The 17,607-nt window shown below is 37.9% G+C and overlaps 1 protein-coding gene across 4 annotated transcripts in view; it reads right to left on the bottom strand.

Annotated features, from left to right (window-relative positions):
• Window positions 1-983: 983 nt before the first annotated feature.
• LOC149784965 (uncharacterized) overlaps window positions 984-17,607 on the bottom strand; it is a 64,213-nt gene continuing 47,589 nt past the window's right edge. For 3 of the 4 annotated variants that reach the window (XM_089978617.1, XM_089978620.1, XM_089978618.1), the window contains exons 10-12: window positions 9,222-9,256; window positions 6,658-6,792; window positions 984-1,791 (exon numbers count right to left, since the gene is read on the bottom strand). In XM_089978617.1, coding sequence (XP_089834743.1) covers window positions 1,565-1,791; window positions 6,658-6,792; window positions 9,222-9,256 — 397 coding nt within the window. In that variant the 3' untranslated portion in view covers window positions 984-1,564. The remainder of the gene's footprint in view (window positions 1,792-6,657; window positions 6,793-9,221; window positions 9,257-17,607) is intronic. The other variant, XM_089978621.1, reaches the window with a different exon arrangement.

The raw sequence follows: 17,607 nt of genomic DNA, 5'->3' as shown, positions 1-17,607 counted from the left end.
TCATGAATAATTTGCCTCTAGGGCATGAAGGACTTCAGATTTAATTGATCTTAAATGATAAGACATATTTCGGTGAAAACCCCATGCTGATATGAATTTCCATTCAGAGGCATCAATAGCAAGAGTTTCATGAAAGCAGCTTTAGTGACCGTACTGGATGTCTGGGAAGCACCATTTTCAATTATGAACAACCAGAAATCATATGAAGTCTCCTGGTGAAATCCCATGCCAGCTGACTTTCCATTCTGGAGGAAAAGTAATACCAAGATTTTCAAGATGACCATAATAGTGGTCATAGTGGATGTCTAAGGAGAATCATTTTCATTTGAAACCAACTAGACATCATAAGAAGTCTTTAAAAAAAAAAAAACCATGTTAACATGACTTTCTGTTTTGGAAAAGAAGCAATAACAAGATTTTCAAGATGGCTGTTGTGATGGCCATATTGGCATATTTTTATTCAAAACCCACCAGACATCATAAGAAATTTTCAGGTGGAATTCCCATGTCAATATGACTTACTGTTCAGGGAGAGTAACTATAACAAGATCTTCAAGCTGTGACCATTCAGATCAACACCATTTTCATTTAGGACCAACCAGACATTAATAAGTCTTTTAATATAAACCACATATTGATATGACCATCCAATGAGAAGAAGTAGTGATTAGATTGGTTGCAGCGGTAGCCATACTGGATGTCTGATCAGCACCATTTTCGTTAGGACTAACTGTACTTTGGGCTAAATGTGTGTGAAATGTTTCAAGGTAATCCTCTAAGTAGTTTAAAAGGAGATAACAAACTTGTGCTAAGAGAAAGATATATGTCAGAAAACAACAGATGGCCAACAAACAAAAGGCCATCTCATAAACTCTTCTATGTCCAGTAAAGCAAACAATAACCCTTGTTTATAAATACAATGAATGACAATGACCACATTTCCTACAATCTTGCATTGAAATAGTACCAAACAATACAGCTGCCTAGTTGATAGTAATATTTAATGATGCAACATAAATAACATTCTTGTATTGTAATGATGCAACATAAATAACATTCTTGTATTGTAATGATGCAACATAAATAACATTCTTGTATTATAATGATGCAACATAAATAACATTCTTGTATTATAATGATGCAACATAAATAACATTCTTGTATTATAATGATGCAACCTAAACAACATGCTTGTTGTATAAGAACATAAACAGTCCCAACCACCTATGCTCATGTTTTAGCCTCACATTTGCATGGTAAATGATCTTTTGCAAAATATATGCTTTACACTGACAGGACTCGTTGCCATCACATTGGATGTATCAAATACACTGACAAGTAAACATAACAAAATGTGAAAACACATTATTTTTTATTTTTACACTGACACTGCCAAACTCTTGACATATAAAGATGCCCAACAGCTGCCTATCTGCAATTTCCTCAGGTATCTCTGTATAAAACTCATAACTGATTCCTAACAAGTTCTATACCAAAAATGAGTTCCATTCCAAAGCAACTGTCAGATAAAGCACAAACTGAAATAAACACTGGGAATTTCACTTTACACAGACTGTAGGTCATTCAAAGCTGTTTCACAAGTTTTTATTTTGTCTTTGATTTTGTTCAGCTGTTTCTGTTTGTCGGCTTCCTGTTGTCGAAGCAGCACAGACCTGCGAGCCAATTTTTCCAGCTGCACCTGGTGTTCCTCCAGCTCAGACAACATTTTGTCAATCACCTTGCTCTTCTTATCCTTCTCCTCTTGTACACTTTGCAGCTCAATGCTCACATCTGCAACACACGGATAGGGGATTAATGAATGCTCCAACACACACAGGTAAAGAAATAATGAGTGCTGCATCACACATAGGCATTGGAAATTAATGAGTGCTGCAACACACAGGCATAGGAAATTAATGAGTGCTGCAACACACAGGCATAGGAAATTAATGAGTGCTGCAACACACAGGGGTAGGAAATTAATGAGTGTTGCAACACATGGGTAGGGAATGAGTGCTGCAACACACATGGGTAGGGAATGATTGTTGCAACACACAGGGGTAGGGAATGAATGAGTGCTGCAACACACAGGCATAGGAAATAATGAGTGCTGCAACACACAGGCATAGGAAATTAATGAGTGCTGCAACATACAGGCATAGGAAATAATGAGTGCTGCAACACACAGGCATAGGAAATAATGAGTGCTGCAACACACAGGCATAGGAAATAATGAGTGCTGCAACACACAGGCATAGGAAATGAATGAGTGTTGCAACACATGGGTACAGAATGAATGAGTGCTGCAACACACAGGCATAGGAAATTAATGAGTGCTGCAACACACAGGCATAGGAAATGAATGAGTTTTGCAACACACATGGGTAGGGAATGAATGAGTGCTGCAACACACAGAGGTAGGGAATGAATGGGTGCTGCAACTCACAGGTGTAGGAAATTAACAGGTGCTGCAACTTACAGTTGTAAGGAATGAATGATTGCTATAATAAGGATACCTCATTTTATGGGTCTAATGAATGTAATATTCAATGAGGCCTAAAATTCTTCATTAATACAAAGTCGATGCTGACATAATGACATCCAAGAGACCCAATAAAGCCCTTCAGCAATACAAAGTCAATCCTGACATAATGACATCCAAGAGACCCAGTAAAGCCCTTCAGCAATACAAAGTCAATGCTTACATAATGATATCCAAGAGACCCAATAAAGCCCTTCATTAATACAAAGTCAATCCTGACATAATGACATCCAAGAGACCCAATAAAGCCCTTCATTAATACAAAGTCAATCCTGACATAATGATATCCAAGAGACCCAATAAAGCCCTTCATTAATACAAAGTCAATCTTACAAGAAAAATTCATTCAAACCTGTTTTATACTTCAGCAAATTTAAACAAAATGAATGGCACATTATATGCCCTTCCCCATTTTAAAAATCCTTTATGTAAACAACTGAAATTTGTTTGTTGTTGTTGTAGGGTTTTATGCCATTTTTCAGCACAAGATAGACTATACATGGCAGTCAGTATAAATGGTGGAGGAAGAACCCAGGAAAACCCCGGAAAGAACCACTGACCCACGAGAAGCTACTGGCAAACTTTCTCATATAACCACATTAGCCGAATCTGCAACTCAAACCCATGCATACAGAGGTGAGATGGAACTGATCTGTAACATAATCTCTTTAGACCACTAGGCCAGTCGGTGCCTGAAATTTGTTTTGAAAACCACTTTTGTTTTTTCAGTAACAGTGACCTAAACTTTGAAATGTTGATCCCAAAATCAATGGAGTCTTCCTTTCACCATGTGCAAAGCGTCCACAAAGTCTGATCCAGGTATGTGATATAGAATTAATTTTATTATACAGAAACCCATTATAAGTTCAGTCACAGTGACCCTGACCATGACCTTTTGACCCCAAATGATAGGATTCTTCCTTAACATATGTGTAAGGCATCCACAAAGCTTGGTAAAGGTAGACTGTGGATAACTCTAGATATCTGCAAAAATGAGTTTTCTTATTTTAGCCAAGGTAACCTTGACCATGATATTTTGATCAATACCTTTCTTCCTTAATCCAAATGCAATCAAAACACAAAGTCTGGTAAATTTTGATGTCAAAAGTCTCAAAACATTGTGCAGAAACTATTTTTTTCATAGTCACAGTGACATTACCCTTTGAACTTTCAACATCAAAATCAATAATTTCTTCTTTATTCCAAATGCAACCCATCCACAAAGTTTGGTCACTCCTGATAGTAGACAACTAGAGTTACTGTACAGAAACAAAATGAATTGCAGGCACATAGGTAGATACTGTAACATGTATGCCACACCTTTTAATGGGCATATAAAAGTGTGTGGACTACTTCTAAGTGCAGCATGTGAATACACTGTATGAATGATCTATGATGTCACAATGGAAAGGATATCAATGTGTACACTGTGATGTCATATGACAATGTCTAAGAATTCATGTCAATAGTTTACAAATATCCCATTCCCCCACTTCAAGTAGTTTCCATTAAACTATTTGTAGCTATGATAGCTATCATTTGATCGCTACTTCACTTATGAATATTTTCAGTAATATGCCAATTATAATTATGAGAAATACAGGTGAGAAATTTTCCAGTCAAATGACCTCATGTATGAAATGAAAAAGGAAATTATAAGAATGGTAAATTGATACGAAAGTTATGAAAAAAACTAAATAATATTATATGCCACAACCTGCTTACAACAATTGCACACTGAATTATTCAGTTGGCTTCATTAAATTCATCTCTGACAAACAAATGTGAGCTTAAGATCCTATTTATCACAAAATGTTAATGACTTAATTACACAATGACACAGCTACATGACACTTAAGTGTTATACCAGAGTGTGTTGAACAATTTGTATCACATAATGTTACAATAGTAAAAGGTGTTATAAATGTCAATATCCATACCATTTGTATGTAAAAGACCAAAGGGGACCCTTAGATATATATGTCATTTCCAGACGTTCATATACCAGTAGTACATAAAAGACAAAATTGGACCATTTGATACATATCTCTCATACCCAGAGATTCATATCCCAGTAGTAAGTATGACACAAGATTGGACCATTTGATACATATCTCTCATACCCAGATATTCATATCCCAGTAGTATGTATGACACAAGATTGGACCATTTGATACATATCACTCATACCCAGATATTCATATCCCAGTAGTATGTATGACACAAGATTGGACCATTTGATACATATCTCTCATACCCAGATATTCATATCCCAGTAGTATGTATGACACAAGATTGGACCATTTGATACATATCTCTCATACCCAGATATTCATATCCCAGTAGTATGTATGACACAAGATTGGACCATTTGATACATATCTCTCATACCCAGATATTCATATCCCAGTAGTATGTATGACACAAGATTGGACCATTTGATACATATCTCTCATACCCAGATATTCATATCCCAGTAGTATGTATGACACAAGATTGGACCATTTGATACATATCACTCATACCCAGATATTCATATCCCAGTAGTACATAAGAGACAAGATTGGACCATTTGATACATATCACTCATACCCAGATATTCATATCCCAGTAGTATGTATGACACAAGATTGGACCATTTGATACATATCTCTCATACCCAGATATTCATATCCCAGTAGTATGTATGACACAAGATTGGACCATTTGATACATATCTCTCATACCCAGATATTCATATCCCAGTAGTATGTATGACACAAGATTGGACCATTTGATACATATCACTCATACCCAGATATTCATATCCCAGTAGTAAGTATGACACAAGATTGGACCATTTGATACATATCACTCATATTCAAATATTCATTGCCATCTCACCTCTGTCTGCGTGGGTTCAAGTCTCAGGCTTGGCCAATGTGGGTATGTGAGAAAGCATGCCAGTAGCTTCTCGTGGGTCAGTGGTTCTTTCCGGGGTTTTCCCGGGTTCTTCCTCCACCATTAATACTGGCCGCCATATATAGTCTATTGTGTGCTGAAAAATGGCGTTAAACCCCACAACAACAACAACAAATATCTATGTACCAGATGTATGTACAAGACTATATACTCAAATGCCAGTTTCATGTACAAGACAAGATATTTAAATGCCTGTTGTATGTACAACACTAGATATTCAAATGCCTGTTTTATGTACAAGACAAGATATTCAAATGCCATCTGATGTACAGGACTAGATATTCAAATGTCAGTTGATGTACAGGACTAGATATTTAAATGCCAGTTGTATGTACAAGACTAGATATTCAAATGCCAGTTGCATGTACAAGATTAGATATTCAAATGGCAGTTGTATGTACAAGACTCGATATTCAAATGGCAGATGTATGTACAACACTAGATATTCCAATGCCAGTTGTATGTACAAGACTAGACTAGATATTCAAATGGCAGTTGTATGTACAAGACTCGATATTCAAATGGCAGATGTATGTACAACACTAGACATTCCAATGCCAGTTGTACGTACAAGACTAGACTAGATACTCCAATGCCAGTTGTACGTACAAGACTAGACTAGATATTAATATACCAGTTGCATGGAGTTATGGACAGATTGACAAGGGTAACAATATATGCTCCACAAATGTCGTAATGAGGCATGCAAACCTCTGTGGTGCTAAGTTTGTCTAAGTAATGAGGCATGCAAACCTCTGTGGTGCTAAAGTTTGTCTAACCACAGAGTGGCTTGGTTAACTAATATTCTGTCACCCTGGCCAATTTACAGATTCAAACTGCTATAACTTCAGTGTCTCTCACACAATTTTCACGAAATTTTTCACAATGAGCAAAAAAGGTACTACTTAACAAAGTGAAACAATTTTCCAAACAAAATCATCGATCTGAAGGAAAACGCAACACTAATTAGTATATGTGATTATCTCTAATTTGGGTATTCATCAACTATCACATAAAGGAAATACAATGATAAAATCAAATAAAGAATTCTTTGTACATAAAAAGATGTGAATGGTTTATGTTATATATAGAGAGAGAGAGAGAGAGAGAGAGAGAGAGCGAGAGCGAGCGACTGCAGTATATATCATGAGCACCTGCTACTTCTGTCTCAATCTTCTTTAGCTGTTGTAGGGAGTCCTGCTGGTCACGCAGCAGTGTGTCACGGATCACTGACCGTGTCTCATCACTCATACTCAGGTATGCTATCAGACCCTGCCCTGGAGTGCCTGCTACAACAGAAAGAACTTTGCTAAAGAATATCTCAAACGCACCTGTGTTAAAGCTTAATTTATGGAAAGCATTTTAAAAGCATAACCCTACAAGTACTCATATCAATGTTATATACATTTCTCTAAGATTTCAAGGTAATGGCGGACCTGTATACTTGTATTGCTGCTGTGTCCACTGCCCGATTTACAAAGTTAAATGCATGACAGTATGTATGATTGTGCTACATTAAATTATGATTATGATTAGCTGTTGGAGTCAATGCATTTCACTGAAAGTGATAAACTTAATGAAAAATGGATGATGAATAAGTTACCATCTGTACTCGCTTAACTGCAAATTACACAGACCAAGATCTGCCATTGCATAATAAACTGGCAGATCTGGGTCTGTGTAGTCTGTTAGGAGTAATCAGCAGAACAAATATAGACCCTGATGTGCAGGTGCATTATTGAGAACAGATCAGGATCTTTGTTGTTTGCAGTCTGACTCAACTTATAAGTGAGTATATAAGGTATGTCTTCATATGAACACTCCTAATCACTTAACAAATGCTAACAAGAGATCTAGAACAGAACCAACTCACCTGACTGGTTCAACACAAATTCCAAGATAATATCCAACTTAAATAAAGAAAAAAAAATCTCTTCATCTGAACTGACTGGAGGCTATGATGCCATTCACATATGCAGATGGTACTGACCTTAGTGATTAAAAGTCAGGGACATGGGTCTGGTTATGCTCAAAGTCAAGGATATGGATCTGGTTATGCTCAACATCACGGACATGGGTCTGGTTATGCTCAAAGTCAAGGACATGGGTCTGGCTATGCTCAAAGTCAAGGACATGGGTCTGGTTATGCTCAAAGTCAAGGATATGGGTCTGGTTATGCTCAACAAGGACATGGGTCTGGTTATGCTCAAAGTCAAGGACATGGGTCTGGTTATGCTCAAAGTCAAGGACATGGGTCTGATTATGCTCAAAGTCAAGGATATGGGTCTGGTTATGCTCAACAAGGACATGGGTCTGGTTGTGCTCAAAGTCAAGGACATGGGTCTGGTTATGCTCAAAGTCAAGGATATGGGTCTGGTTATGCTCAACAAGGACATGGGTCTGGTTATGCTCAAAGTCAAGGACATGGGTCTGATTATATGCTCAAAGTCAATAACATTAGTCTGGTTATACTCCAAGTTAGGAACATTAGTCTGGATTGCTCAGAGTCAAGGACAATGGTCTGGTATTGCTCAAAGTCAGAGACATGGATCTGGTTATGCTCAAAGTCAAGGATATGGCTCTGGTTATGTTCAAAGGGCAATTACATAACTGCATCTTTACTAAAGCTGAATTCCATAAAAAATTGTGTACCATGGTATTTCTGAACATACCACGGTATGTACCACAGTATACTGCAATTATATTAAGGATCAATAATTCAAGGGGCCTGACACTTTCTTGTTTAACATCTGTCAATAGTTGGAAAAATTATCTTGCTCTGATTTATAGCAAAATAGCACTATATTATATTCATGTTATTATTTGGAAAAAATTAGAAAATCCTCCCTGCCACACCAGAAAATTAAATGGCCAGTACATCACAATAGATGAATTTGCTATGTGTATTTCAATTGTTTTACAAGTTGCAATCTAAAAGCTGCAACTAAAGTGGGGTGATTAAGCTTTCACTACAGGTGATAATGTGCAAGACATTGTACTGACATTAAAGATACTGCTGATAAAAAGATAGGAAGTTTTGATACTGAAGCATACAATTTTCTAGGTAACTATAGATATAATAGGTAGGGAAAGTCTGAGTGGGATCCCAGTACTTGGGCAAGATATTCATCAGTTGTTGTTGTTGTTCTAGGGTTTAACGCCATTTTTCAGCACAAGATAGTGGCGGCCAGTATAACTGGTGGAGGAAGAACACTGGAATACCCAGGAAAGAACCACCGACCCACGAGATATTCATCAGAGAGGGTTAGTAAACATAAAACACACTTGCTCAACAATGAGAAAATATTTAATGAACTTGAGGAATTAGTTGCAATTCTGAAAATCATAAGACAGTTTAAAGTTTTTCAAAGGAATACATATACTTAGTATATTTACATATGCTAGTAAAACATATTTACATATGCAAGTAAATAACTAAAACATTACCTGTGGGGTTAAAAAAAAAAAATTTGAGGTGGGGGGGTAATCAAAATTTTTTGGAAGGTTAGAATGAAAAAAAGCTGTTATCAAAGTTGTAAAGAGATTCCTTAGGAATTGCCATATATTGATTACTAACAGAAAATATCAACATACAGTTACAGTGAAAAAGTACTGTGGTATATACCACTAGAAAAAATATGGTGGTAAACTGGTATACAGGTAATACCACACACCTTAAATTATTACATTATTATTATTATTAAGAATTAAGACTTACCTAGGTCTCTGGCTTTACTGTCTACAAGTGTCGATCTAAAAAGTAAAAATAAATATCAACATTGGGTGCTTTCCAATTAAAACTAAAGCTGAGAACTAGATCTTGCATTTTGTGGTAGATCTGTGGAAAGAGATTTTATTTGGAACATAAATAGTTGTTAGTATTATTATGGTTATTTCATCAAGTTCATTCATTGAGCAAGTTTATATTCAAGCTCGACATTCAACTATATTTTTCCTAGCATGTGCAACCACCATAGAACCATATAAACTTGCAAATAAGTCTGAATTTTGTTACTGAAAGCACTTTAGAAGTACATACAAAATACTCTGGCATGAATCACACTGATTATGCTTGCTGTAGTTACAATGTCAAAGAGAAATTTGATAAAGGTGAGTGAGAGATACTCAAGACAAAGGTTTGAAAGGTGAGTCAGAGAGACTCTAGTCAAAGGTTTGAAAGATGCCTTGTTCAATTATATCAAACTCCATGGCAGATTCAGGTAAAGGTGCCTTGTTCAACTATATCAGACTCCATGGCAGATTCAGGTACAGGTGTCTTGTTCAACTATATCAGACTCCATGGCAGATTCAGGTACAGGTGCCTTGTTCAACTATATCAGACTCCATGGCAGATTCAGGTAAAGGTGCCTTGTTCAACTATATCAGACTCCATGGCAGATTCTGGTAAAGGATCAAGGCATTAAGTCAAGATTAACATTGGATAGAAGGTCAGAGAGACTTTAGTTCAGACATTATCTTCCATTATGGTTAAAGGTGAAATGGTAGCCCTTGATTGTGACTGAAGATAACCTTTTCTTGGCCCTTGATTGAGACTGGAGATAACCTTTTCTTAGCTCTTGACTGAGACTGAAGATAACATTTTCTTGGCCCTTGACTGAGACTGGAGATAACCTTTTCTTGGCCCTTGACTGAGACTGGAGATAACCTTTTCTTAGCCCTTGATTGAGACTGGAGATAACCTTTTCTTGGCCCTTGATTGAGACTGGAGATAACCTTTTCTTAGCCCTTGATTGAGACTGGAGATAACCTTTTCTTAGCCCTTGATTGAGACTGGAGATAACCTTTTCTTGGCCCTTGATTGAGACTGGAGATAACCTTTTCTTGGCCCTTGATTGAGACTGGAGATAACCTTTTCTTGGCCCTTGATTGAGACTGGAGATAACCTTTTCTTAGCTCTTGACTGAGACTGAAGATAACATTTTCTTGGCCCTTGATTGAGACTGGAGATAACCTTTTCTTAGCCCTTGATTGAGACTGGAGATAACCTTTTCTTGGCCCTTGATTGAGACTGGAGAAAACCTTTTCTTGGCCCTTGATTGAGACTGGAGATAACCTTTTCTTGGTCCTTGATTGAGACTGGAGATAACCTTTTCTTGGTCCTTGATTGAGACTGGAGATAACCTTTTCTTAGCCCTTGATTGAGACTGGAGATAACCTTTTCTTAGCCCTTGATTGAGACTGGAGATAACCTTTTCTTGGCCCTTGATTGAGACTGGAGATAACCTTTTCTTAGCTCTTGACTGAGACTGAAGATAACATTTTCTTGGCCCTTGATTGAGACTGGAGATAACCTTTTCTTGGCCCTTGATTGAAACTGGAGATAACCTTTTCTTAGCCCTTGATTGAGACTGGAGATAACCTTTTCTTGGCCCTTGATTGAGACTGGAGAAAACCTTTCTTAGCCCTTGATTGAGACTGGAGATAACCTTTTCTTGGCCCTTGATTGAGACTGGAGATAACCTTTTCTTGGCCCTTGATTGAGACTGGAGATAACCTTTTCTTGGCCCTTGATTGAGACTGGAGATAACCTTTTCTTAGCCCTTGATTGAGACTGGAGATAACCTTTTCTTAGCCCTTGATTGAGACTGGAGATAACCTTTTCTTAGCCCTTGATTGAGACTGGAGATAACCTTTTATTGGCCCTTGATTGAGACTAGAGATAACCTATTCTTAGTCCTTGATTGAGACTGGAGATAACCTATTCTTAGTCCTTGATTGAGACTGGAGATAACCTTTACTCATCCTGAAGCCACTGAAGGAAGTTGGCTAAAGGTGGTATAGAATCTTATACGGGTGAGATGTGTTTCTGCTCTTATGACTGAGAAAAAGATTTCCACCTCAATGGCTTCAAACATGGTAGGTTTCCTTGCTCAAGTAATTCTGTCAACTACTTGTTCAGAGAAATGTTTCTTTCAGAAGTCTTGTTTAAGATTAGTCAGTTCTCTGAGGCTGAACTGAGAACTGCATGGATTACGTGGCTGTTTGGCAGGTGATAAGAGATGAGGGACCCAGGAATCTCGGTCACCAGATCAATGAGGTAGGTGAACCATGGCTTGTCCTAATTAACTGGCACTCAAATTACATTGCTTTTCTCAAAATTCTGGTATTATGAGCAATAATAGTCAAGATGTGTTTGTCAGAATTATTTGAATTTAGGGAAAGAGCATCAGCTGCCCAGGATTTTAGATCTGTAGCTGGTTAAGGGTTTGGTGCTCCAAACTTTCACAAGTAGGTCCACAAAAGTCAACCCAAGTTGGTACAATTTCAATGAAAGATCATGAGTGACAGCACCAAAAAGGCACTATATTTTTTATCTATAGGGAATTGATGCTTCCTGGAGGAACCAAATTCTGCTCACATGAAAGGATAGTAGGAGGTGAGCACTGTGGCCATCTGTGCAGATGGCAATTTGAGACAGTTGATCCCTCTACAAGATACCTGCCATAAGCCAGATTATGTTCCCCAATCTGCTGACATGGCACTTCATATAGTCTGAAAATCTGAACATGGATCTAGCAGGCAAAGTTTTGGCCACCACTGGGACTAAATGGTAATCAGCAGGGGTCTAATGAACTGGCCACAATAAGAAGATCCAGAAGGTAAGAGCTTTCCAAGCTAAGATATGAATTCAAAGCCAATGGAAGGGAACACCACAGTGATGATCATCAATGGACATTCTAGGGGAAAAAAACAAAAGGGTGCTGAACCCATGCCCATATGAATGAATAGCGGTGACAGAACGAGATAATAATTGTCCATGTTAACAAGGATATAAAATCAAAGCAAAAAAACCCAAGGATTTCATGTCTAAAAAGAGATTGCTCAGTCTATACCCTTGCAAGGTCTCCTTCCAGAATATTGCTGGGAGCTGATCTTGGGGTATCCATACTGACCTCAAGTGTCCAAAAGTACTAATTGAAAAAGTCTGAAGTAAGATCATGATGTTGTGAAGGAACTTGACCACTGTTTTTATGATGAAAGCATTTATCTGAGGATCTCTCTGATTCTGTTGTAAAGTTTTGAACAATTCCCCACACAAAGGGCTATGTGGGCATGACATAGTTTTCTGAGAAGATTTCCTGGACGAGATAACTGGTCAAAACTGGACACTCTAACCATATCATGTCCTGGTAACTGGGCCGCGTGAGGTTTGCCACTTTGGCAGCCTGTTTTCTGTCCTCCTCTCTGTCTGCTTGAGATTAACAGATGCAGCTGTATCATTGTAGAGTGGGTGAGTGCTGAAAACTAAACTGGTGAATCAGTGTACTGGGAAGGTGAACAAACCTGTGAGTCTGTCCATGCTGGGAGAGAGTAATCTTCAAGCATTCACTTTGATTTTCAATGAAGGTTGGAGATTGGTACTGGATGTCTGGGAATGGAGAGTCACAAGTACTTGTTTGTGACTTATTCAGGACTAGTGATAAACCAATAATGGTTTTCGTTTTCCCAGGCATCCATGTCATAGCCTGGACTAAAGCAGGTGTGACTGGATGCTTAAGTCTGTATTAGGGGTCTGGGTATACCATACCCAGTCATCGCAGTAGATGGCATAGGTCAAGGATGTGCCAAAGATAGGGTCATGGTCATGGGCAGGCTGCCTCCTGTCCACAGAAAATGATCAACATAGTAAGTAATATGGTTTTTATGAGCTGATAGCATTTGCTGGACTGTTCCAGGTGGACCATATCAGTAGTGGTTTGTGCTGTGACATGATGTCAGGATTTTATCTAAACGTGAGTGGTGGTGGCTCCAACTTGTCACCAAAATAACAGGGGAAGCAGAAATAAAGGAGGGCAGGAAATGGTCACAGTTTAATATTTACATAACACTTAAATATCCATCTCTCTTTATTCCTGTTTCACTCTGCTGGAGCTCTACTGAAATCAAAATTCTTAAAAAGACATTGTCTCTATTTGTATAAGCATTAATCTGTTGATTGTTTTTAAGCTTAATCTAATCCTTATCTGTGTATAAATATTGTTCTCTGTGAAGAGCCCCCTTCCACAATCAGCCTTCTAAAGAGACAGGTTGGAAAACGTCTTTGTTACGTACTTCTTATAACTATTGGTACATGATTTTGTCTAATTTTTGCAATTTGTATTCATGACTGTAAACTGTAGTGATTATCTATAGTTGGATTTGGGGTACATGCATAGGGTCTATTTTAAGATATTAAAGAACGTAAAATTGCATATAAATAGATGCTTGTGTCTGTCTTGACAGTTACTAATAACAGAATTATTAGTAAATATGTTTACAAGATTCTGCCTTTTTCCCACTGGACAGGTCAGTCAGGTGGTATCTAAGAAGAATTAAGTTAATTTCCATTGGATTAGTTTGGTCACATGAATAGTTATTTTGAAATATTACACTGAGCAGTAAAATCTGTCACATGCGGTATATTGCAACATATAGTCTTAATAGACTCTTAAAGGTGTATTTAAGGATAGTATTTTGGAACCATTTTGTTTCATGTGTTCCTGTTGTAACATCAAGTCTGCAGATGTGTTTTATGTTGTACTTAGATATTATTTGAGAGGAAAAACATTTGTTTGGACTGTTCAGTGGAAATAGAAAGTGCTCATTTTACTATAATATTAGAATTATAATATTATTTTGGAACTACTGTGAATTATTCAAAAGAGTTCTGGAAAATGCCATTTTGATGTCACAATTCTTTGTGGACCAGTAAATTTCTGGATCTGAAATTTACTGGGAACATTTCATTCTTTTTGACTTCCATGAAACTTTTTCAGGATTATTTTGGATCCACTTCATAATACTGTAAATTCCTCTCACAATGTCATTGATAACTTTGACAATTTAACTTTACAAAACTTGGTTTAGCTTCTTTCTGTTACTTACCTTATGATCACTGAGTCATAACATCTGCCAGATTTCTGATATTTTTTAATTGTAATTGTCTTAATAAATATCCTTAAATTTTAATTTCTTTTTTAAGAATCTTATTTATTCAATTTATATCAACCCTAAAAAGTGCTATAGTTTTGTAGCACATGAGTCCTCAGTGCAAATTGTTTAAGAAATGAAATGAAAATCGCACTCCACTTTAAATATCCTGTAATTTAATTTGGCTTGGCATTTTGCCTTTTCTACAATTAATTTTGAAAATCAGGTGAATAGGATGTTGACTTGCATTACATTTATATCAATCCAGCATGTACATCAGACTTGTATTCAACATTATTTTCTGATTCAAAATCACTCACTGTCATCATCATCATTATCAGTCAATATTTGTGAAACCAAATTGGCATCTGTAAATGAACCATATTGGGAGTTGGCCAGTTTGGTTTTTCTACATAGCCTGTATTTAAAACAAGCATTTGTAAAACTTCCTTGACAGACGGTTTCAACTATGACAGAATAATTGTTCCAGGGTACAGTGTACCAATTAAATTAAGATTAACAAACATACATGTCAAGCCAAAGTGTCCAGATGTATAAACCTACCTAAAAACAAGGTACAACAAATGCTACAAGAGCTCTACAGGCAGTATGTGACAAGCACTTTAAGAGTTAACAATTAAACAAAAGTTGTATACTTCACAGAGCACATTTTTATATGTCTGAGTTTGAACTAATTTGCGGAGTTATTATGCATCATTGCTTTCCATGTCAATGAATTTACACAAATTTTGCAGCATTTGTACACTAGCACACTCCAGCAGAATCTCTGCTGTGATGGTTGTGGTACTATATAACCTGGAAAACCAATTTTCCTACTAAAATATGTTTCATCAAGAATTCTTACCCAATCATAATACCTTAGGAAAAATATTACTACCTTTCAATCCAGCCCTCCCAGACACTACTTTTAGCTCAAGGGAGCTAAAAGCTGTCTGCCTACCATGTGGCAGTCAGCAGAGTGATCTCCTATTAGGTATAAGGATTGGCGGCAAAACCTGTGAAATGTATGCTACTACTGGAGCATAAGGCATGCTCTCTATGGATGTAACTGGAGGTAGGCTGGGAGGGTTATGCGTATTATGACTGGGTAAGTATTCTTGAAGAAACATTTTAATAGGAAACTTTGGTCTCTGCTTTAAATACATTACCCAATCATAACACCTTAGGAAAATAGGTAAGAGGTGGAGGGAACTACATCCCCATACACCCAGAGATACCATCTTCGGTTCCCTAAGGTATGTGAGACAGCTTCTAGGTAACCGGACTTGAATGGACTCTGTCAGGGAGCTGCGTCAAATAGGGAAAAAATGCCCCCCTCCCCCGCAAATCCAGCAGAAGTTGTAAAGCCACGTCTTAATAAGCCGTCAGTTGACCTGGAATGGTGACCTGTTCAGCTGCAGACATTGGTCCCACCAGATCGAACTGGGCCATTTGGGATGACAAATCTTGAAGATAAAAGCTATAGAATGTGGACTCCAATCTCCAACTCATGGCTTGAATGACGTTGGACAGTTCTGGTTGAATGCTGTGCTAGTGGCAACTGCTCTAACATCATAAATTAAATGCATAATTAGTTTGTCTGAGCTGGGATCATTTCTTGATATGCAGACAGAATAACTCGATGAATATAGGATGAAATAGTCTGTGTTGATATAGCCTTGTTATGTTCTTTCTTGCGGGGTAAAACTAGGCATGATCTCCCTTGACACAGTGGCTCTGTTGCATAAAAGTACCACTTCAAACTGGGTCTTGTAGGTGGCCTGGGAACTGATGTGTCCAGACTAGATGAAGGTTTCATGAAGACAACCTGATCTTGGTGATGAAGGAGGATACTGTCATGAGTAAGACTCATCGGAACTGCATTAATTTGGGTCAGCTGATAGGGCATGTATTTGACTCATTCTGCCTGCCATCGCTAATGTCATGAGAAAGCAGGTCTTATGTTGTTTGGCCATGTATACTAAAAGCTGGAGAGATTGTCCAATATCCTCTCTTCCATGGTGATGAAAGGTGTCAGCAATCATGTAACAGTAACCTTGTATCATACTTGGTGCTAACTTTATCCCTTCGAAGAGTTAGAGGAGAAAGATGGATATTTGTGGTATAGATGCCTGAAAAGGTAGGATGTGTTTTTTGTGTACCAATGGGTGAAAACATGCCATTTTCCTTAAAAAGCTTTCACAGTGGAAGGCCTTCTTGTGATTCTCTCCATTCTAGTCGTGAGAATTGTTTATTTCTGAGGGCCTGTTTAATATGATCCAGATGTGCAGGTTCAGTAGCTCTGGGTAGGGATGAAACTGCCATCATGGTTGTTTGAGTAGAGGAGGGAAAATCTTAATTTCTGAGTAGTTTCCATTGTGAGATTGATAAGGTTGCTGATCTACAACTTCTCCCATATGAGTGATGCAATGAGGAAAAAGCAACAGTCTGATTCTCTTGCTTTCTGTACCAATTTTGGAATTAGAGGTGTGGAATGAAGGTGTAGGTGTCCAGGCTGTTCCAATATATCAATAGAGCATCTACTGACCAGACGTTTGGGTCTGGAACTGGAGATCCAAAGGTTGGGAGACTGGTATTCCACCTTGTTGCAAACAGGTCCACCAATGCTTAATCACAGTGAGTACATATCTAAGTGAAATTAGTTGATTGTTCCAGGACAAAGACTCGGCTAGTATGTTAGGCATACCTGTGATATGGCAAACTTGTATGTGGATATGTTGCTGACAACATCACACCAGGATGCCAAAATCAGGGGACATGGTTACTCCTTGTTCTTTGAGATAAGTCACTACAGTAGAGTTGTCAGATATAATGTAGACTCCCTTGCCATTTTAATATTTTGCCACCAGTGACAGGCTTTCACAATGGCTGTCATTTCTAGAATATTGATATGCAGATGTCATTCCTGGGGAAGACCATTGGCTCCCTGAAAGGATGCTAGTAGGTGGGCTCCCTAGCCTCCATACTTGCAATGATACAGACTGCAATCTTGGGTGGTTGTACTTGCAGAGGTATACCTGCCATAAGCCAAGTTAGGGTGCCCCAATTCCACATATCGTGCCTCAATTGTGTGCAGATGGCGAGGGGTTGGTGGGCAAACTTTTGGCCTCCATTGGGACAGTAGAATCATTTGCAATGGACCCATAAAAAGC

Source organism: Sinohyriopsis cumingii, chromosome 13 (assembly GCF_028554795.1).
Source record: "Sinohyriopsis cumingii isolate HCF-2022 chromosome 13, ASM2855479v2, whole genome shotgun sequence".
Lineage (NCBI taxonomy): Eukaryota > Metazoa > Mollusca > Bivalvia > Unionida > Unionidae > Sinohyriopsis > Sinohyriopsis cumingii.
This window is presented reverse-complemented; position numbering and strand designations above follow the sequence as displayed.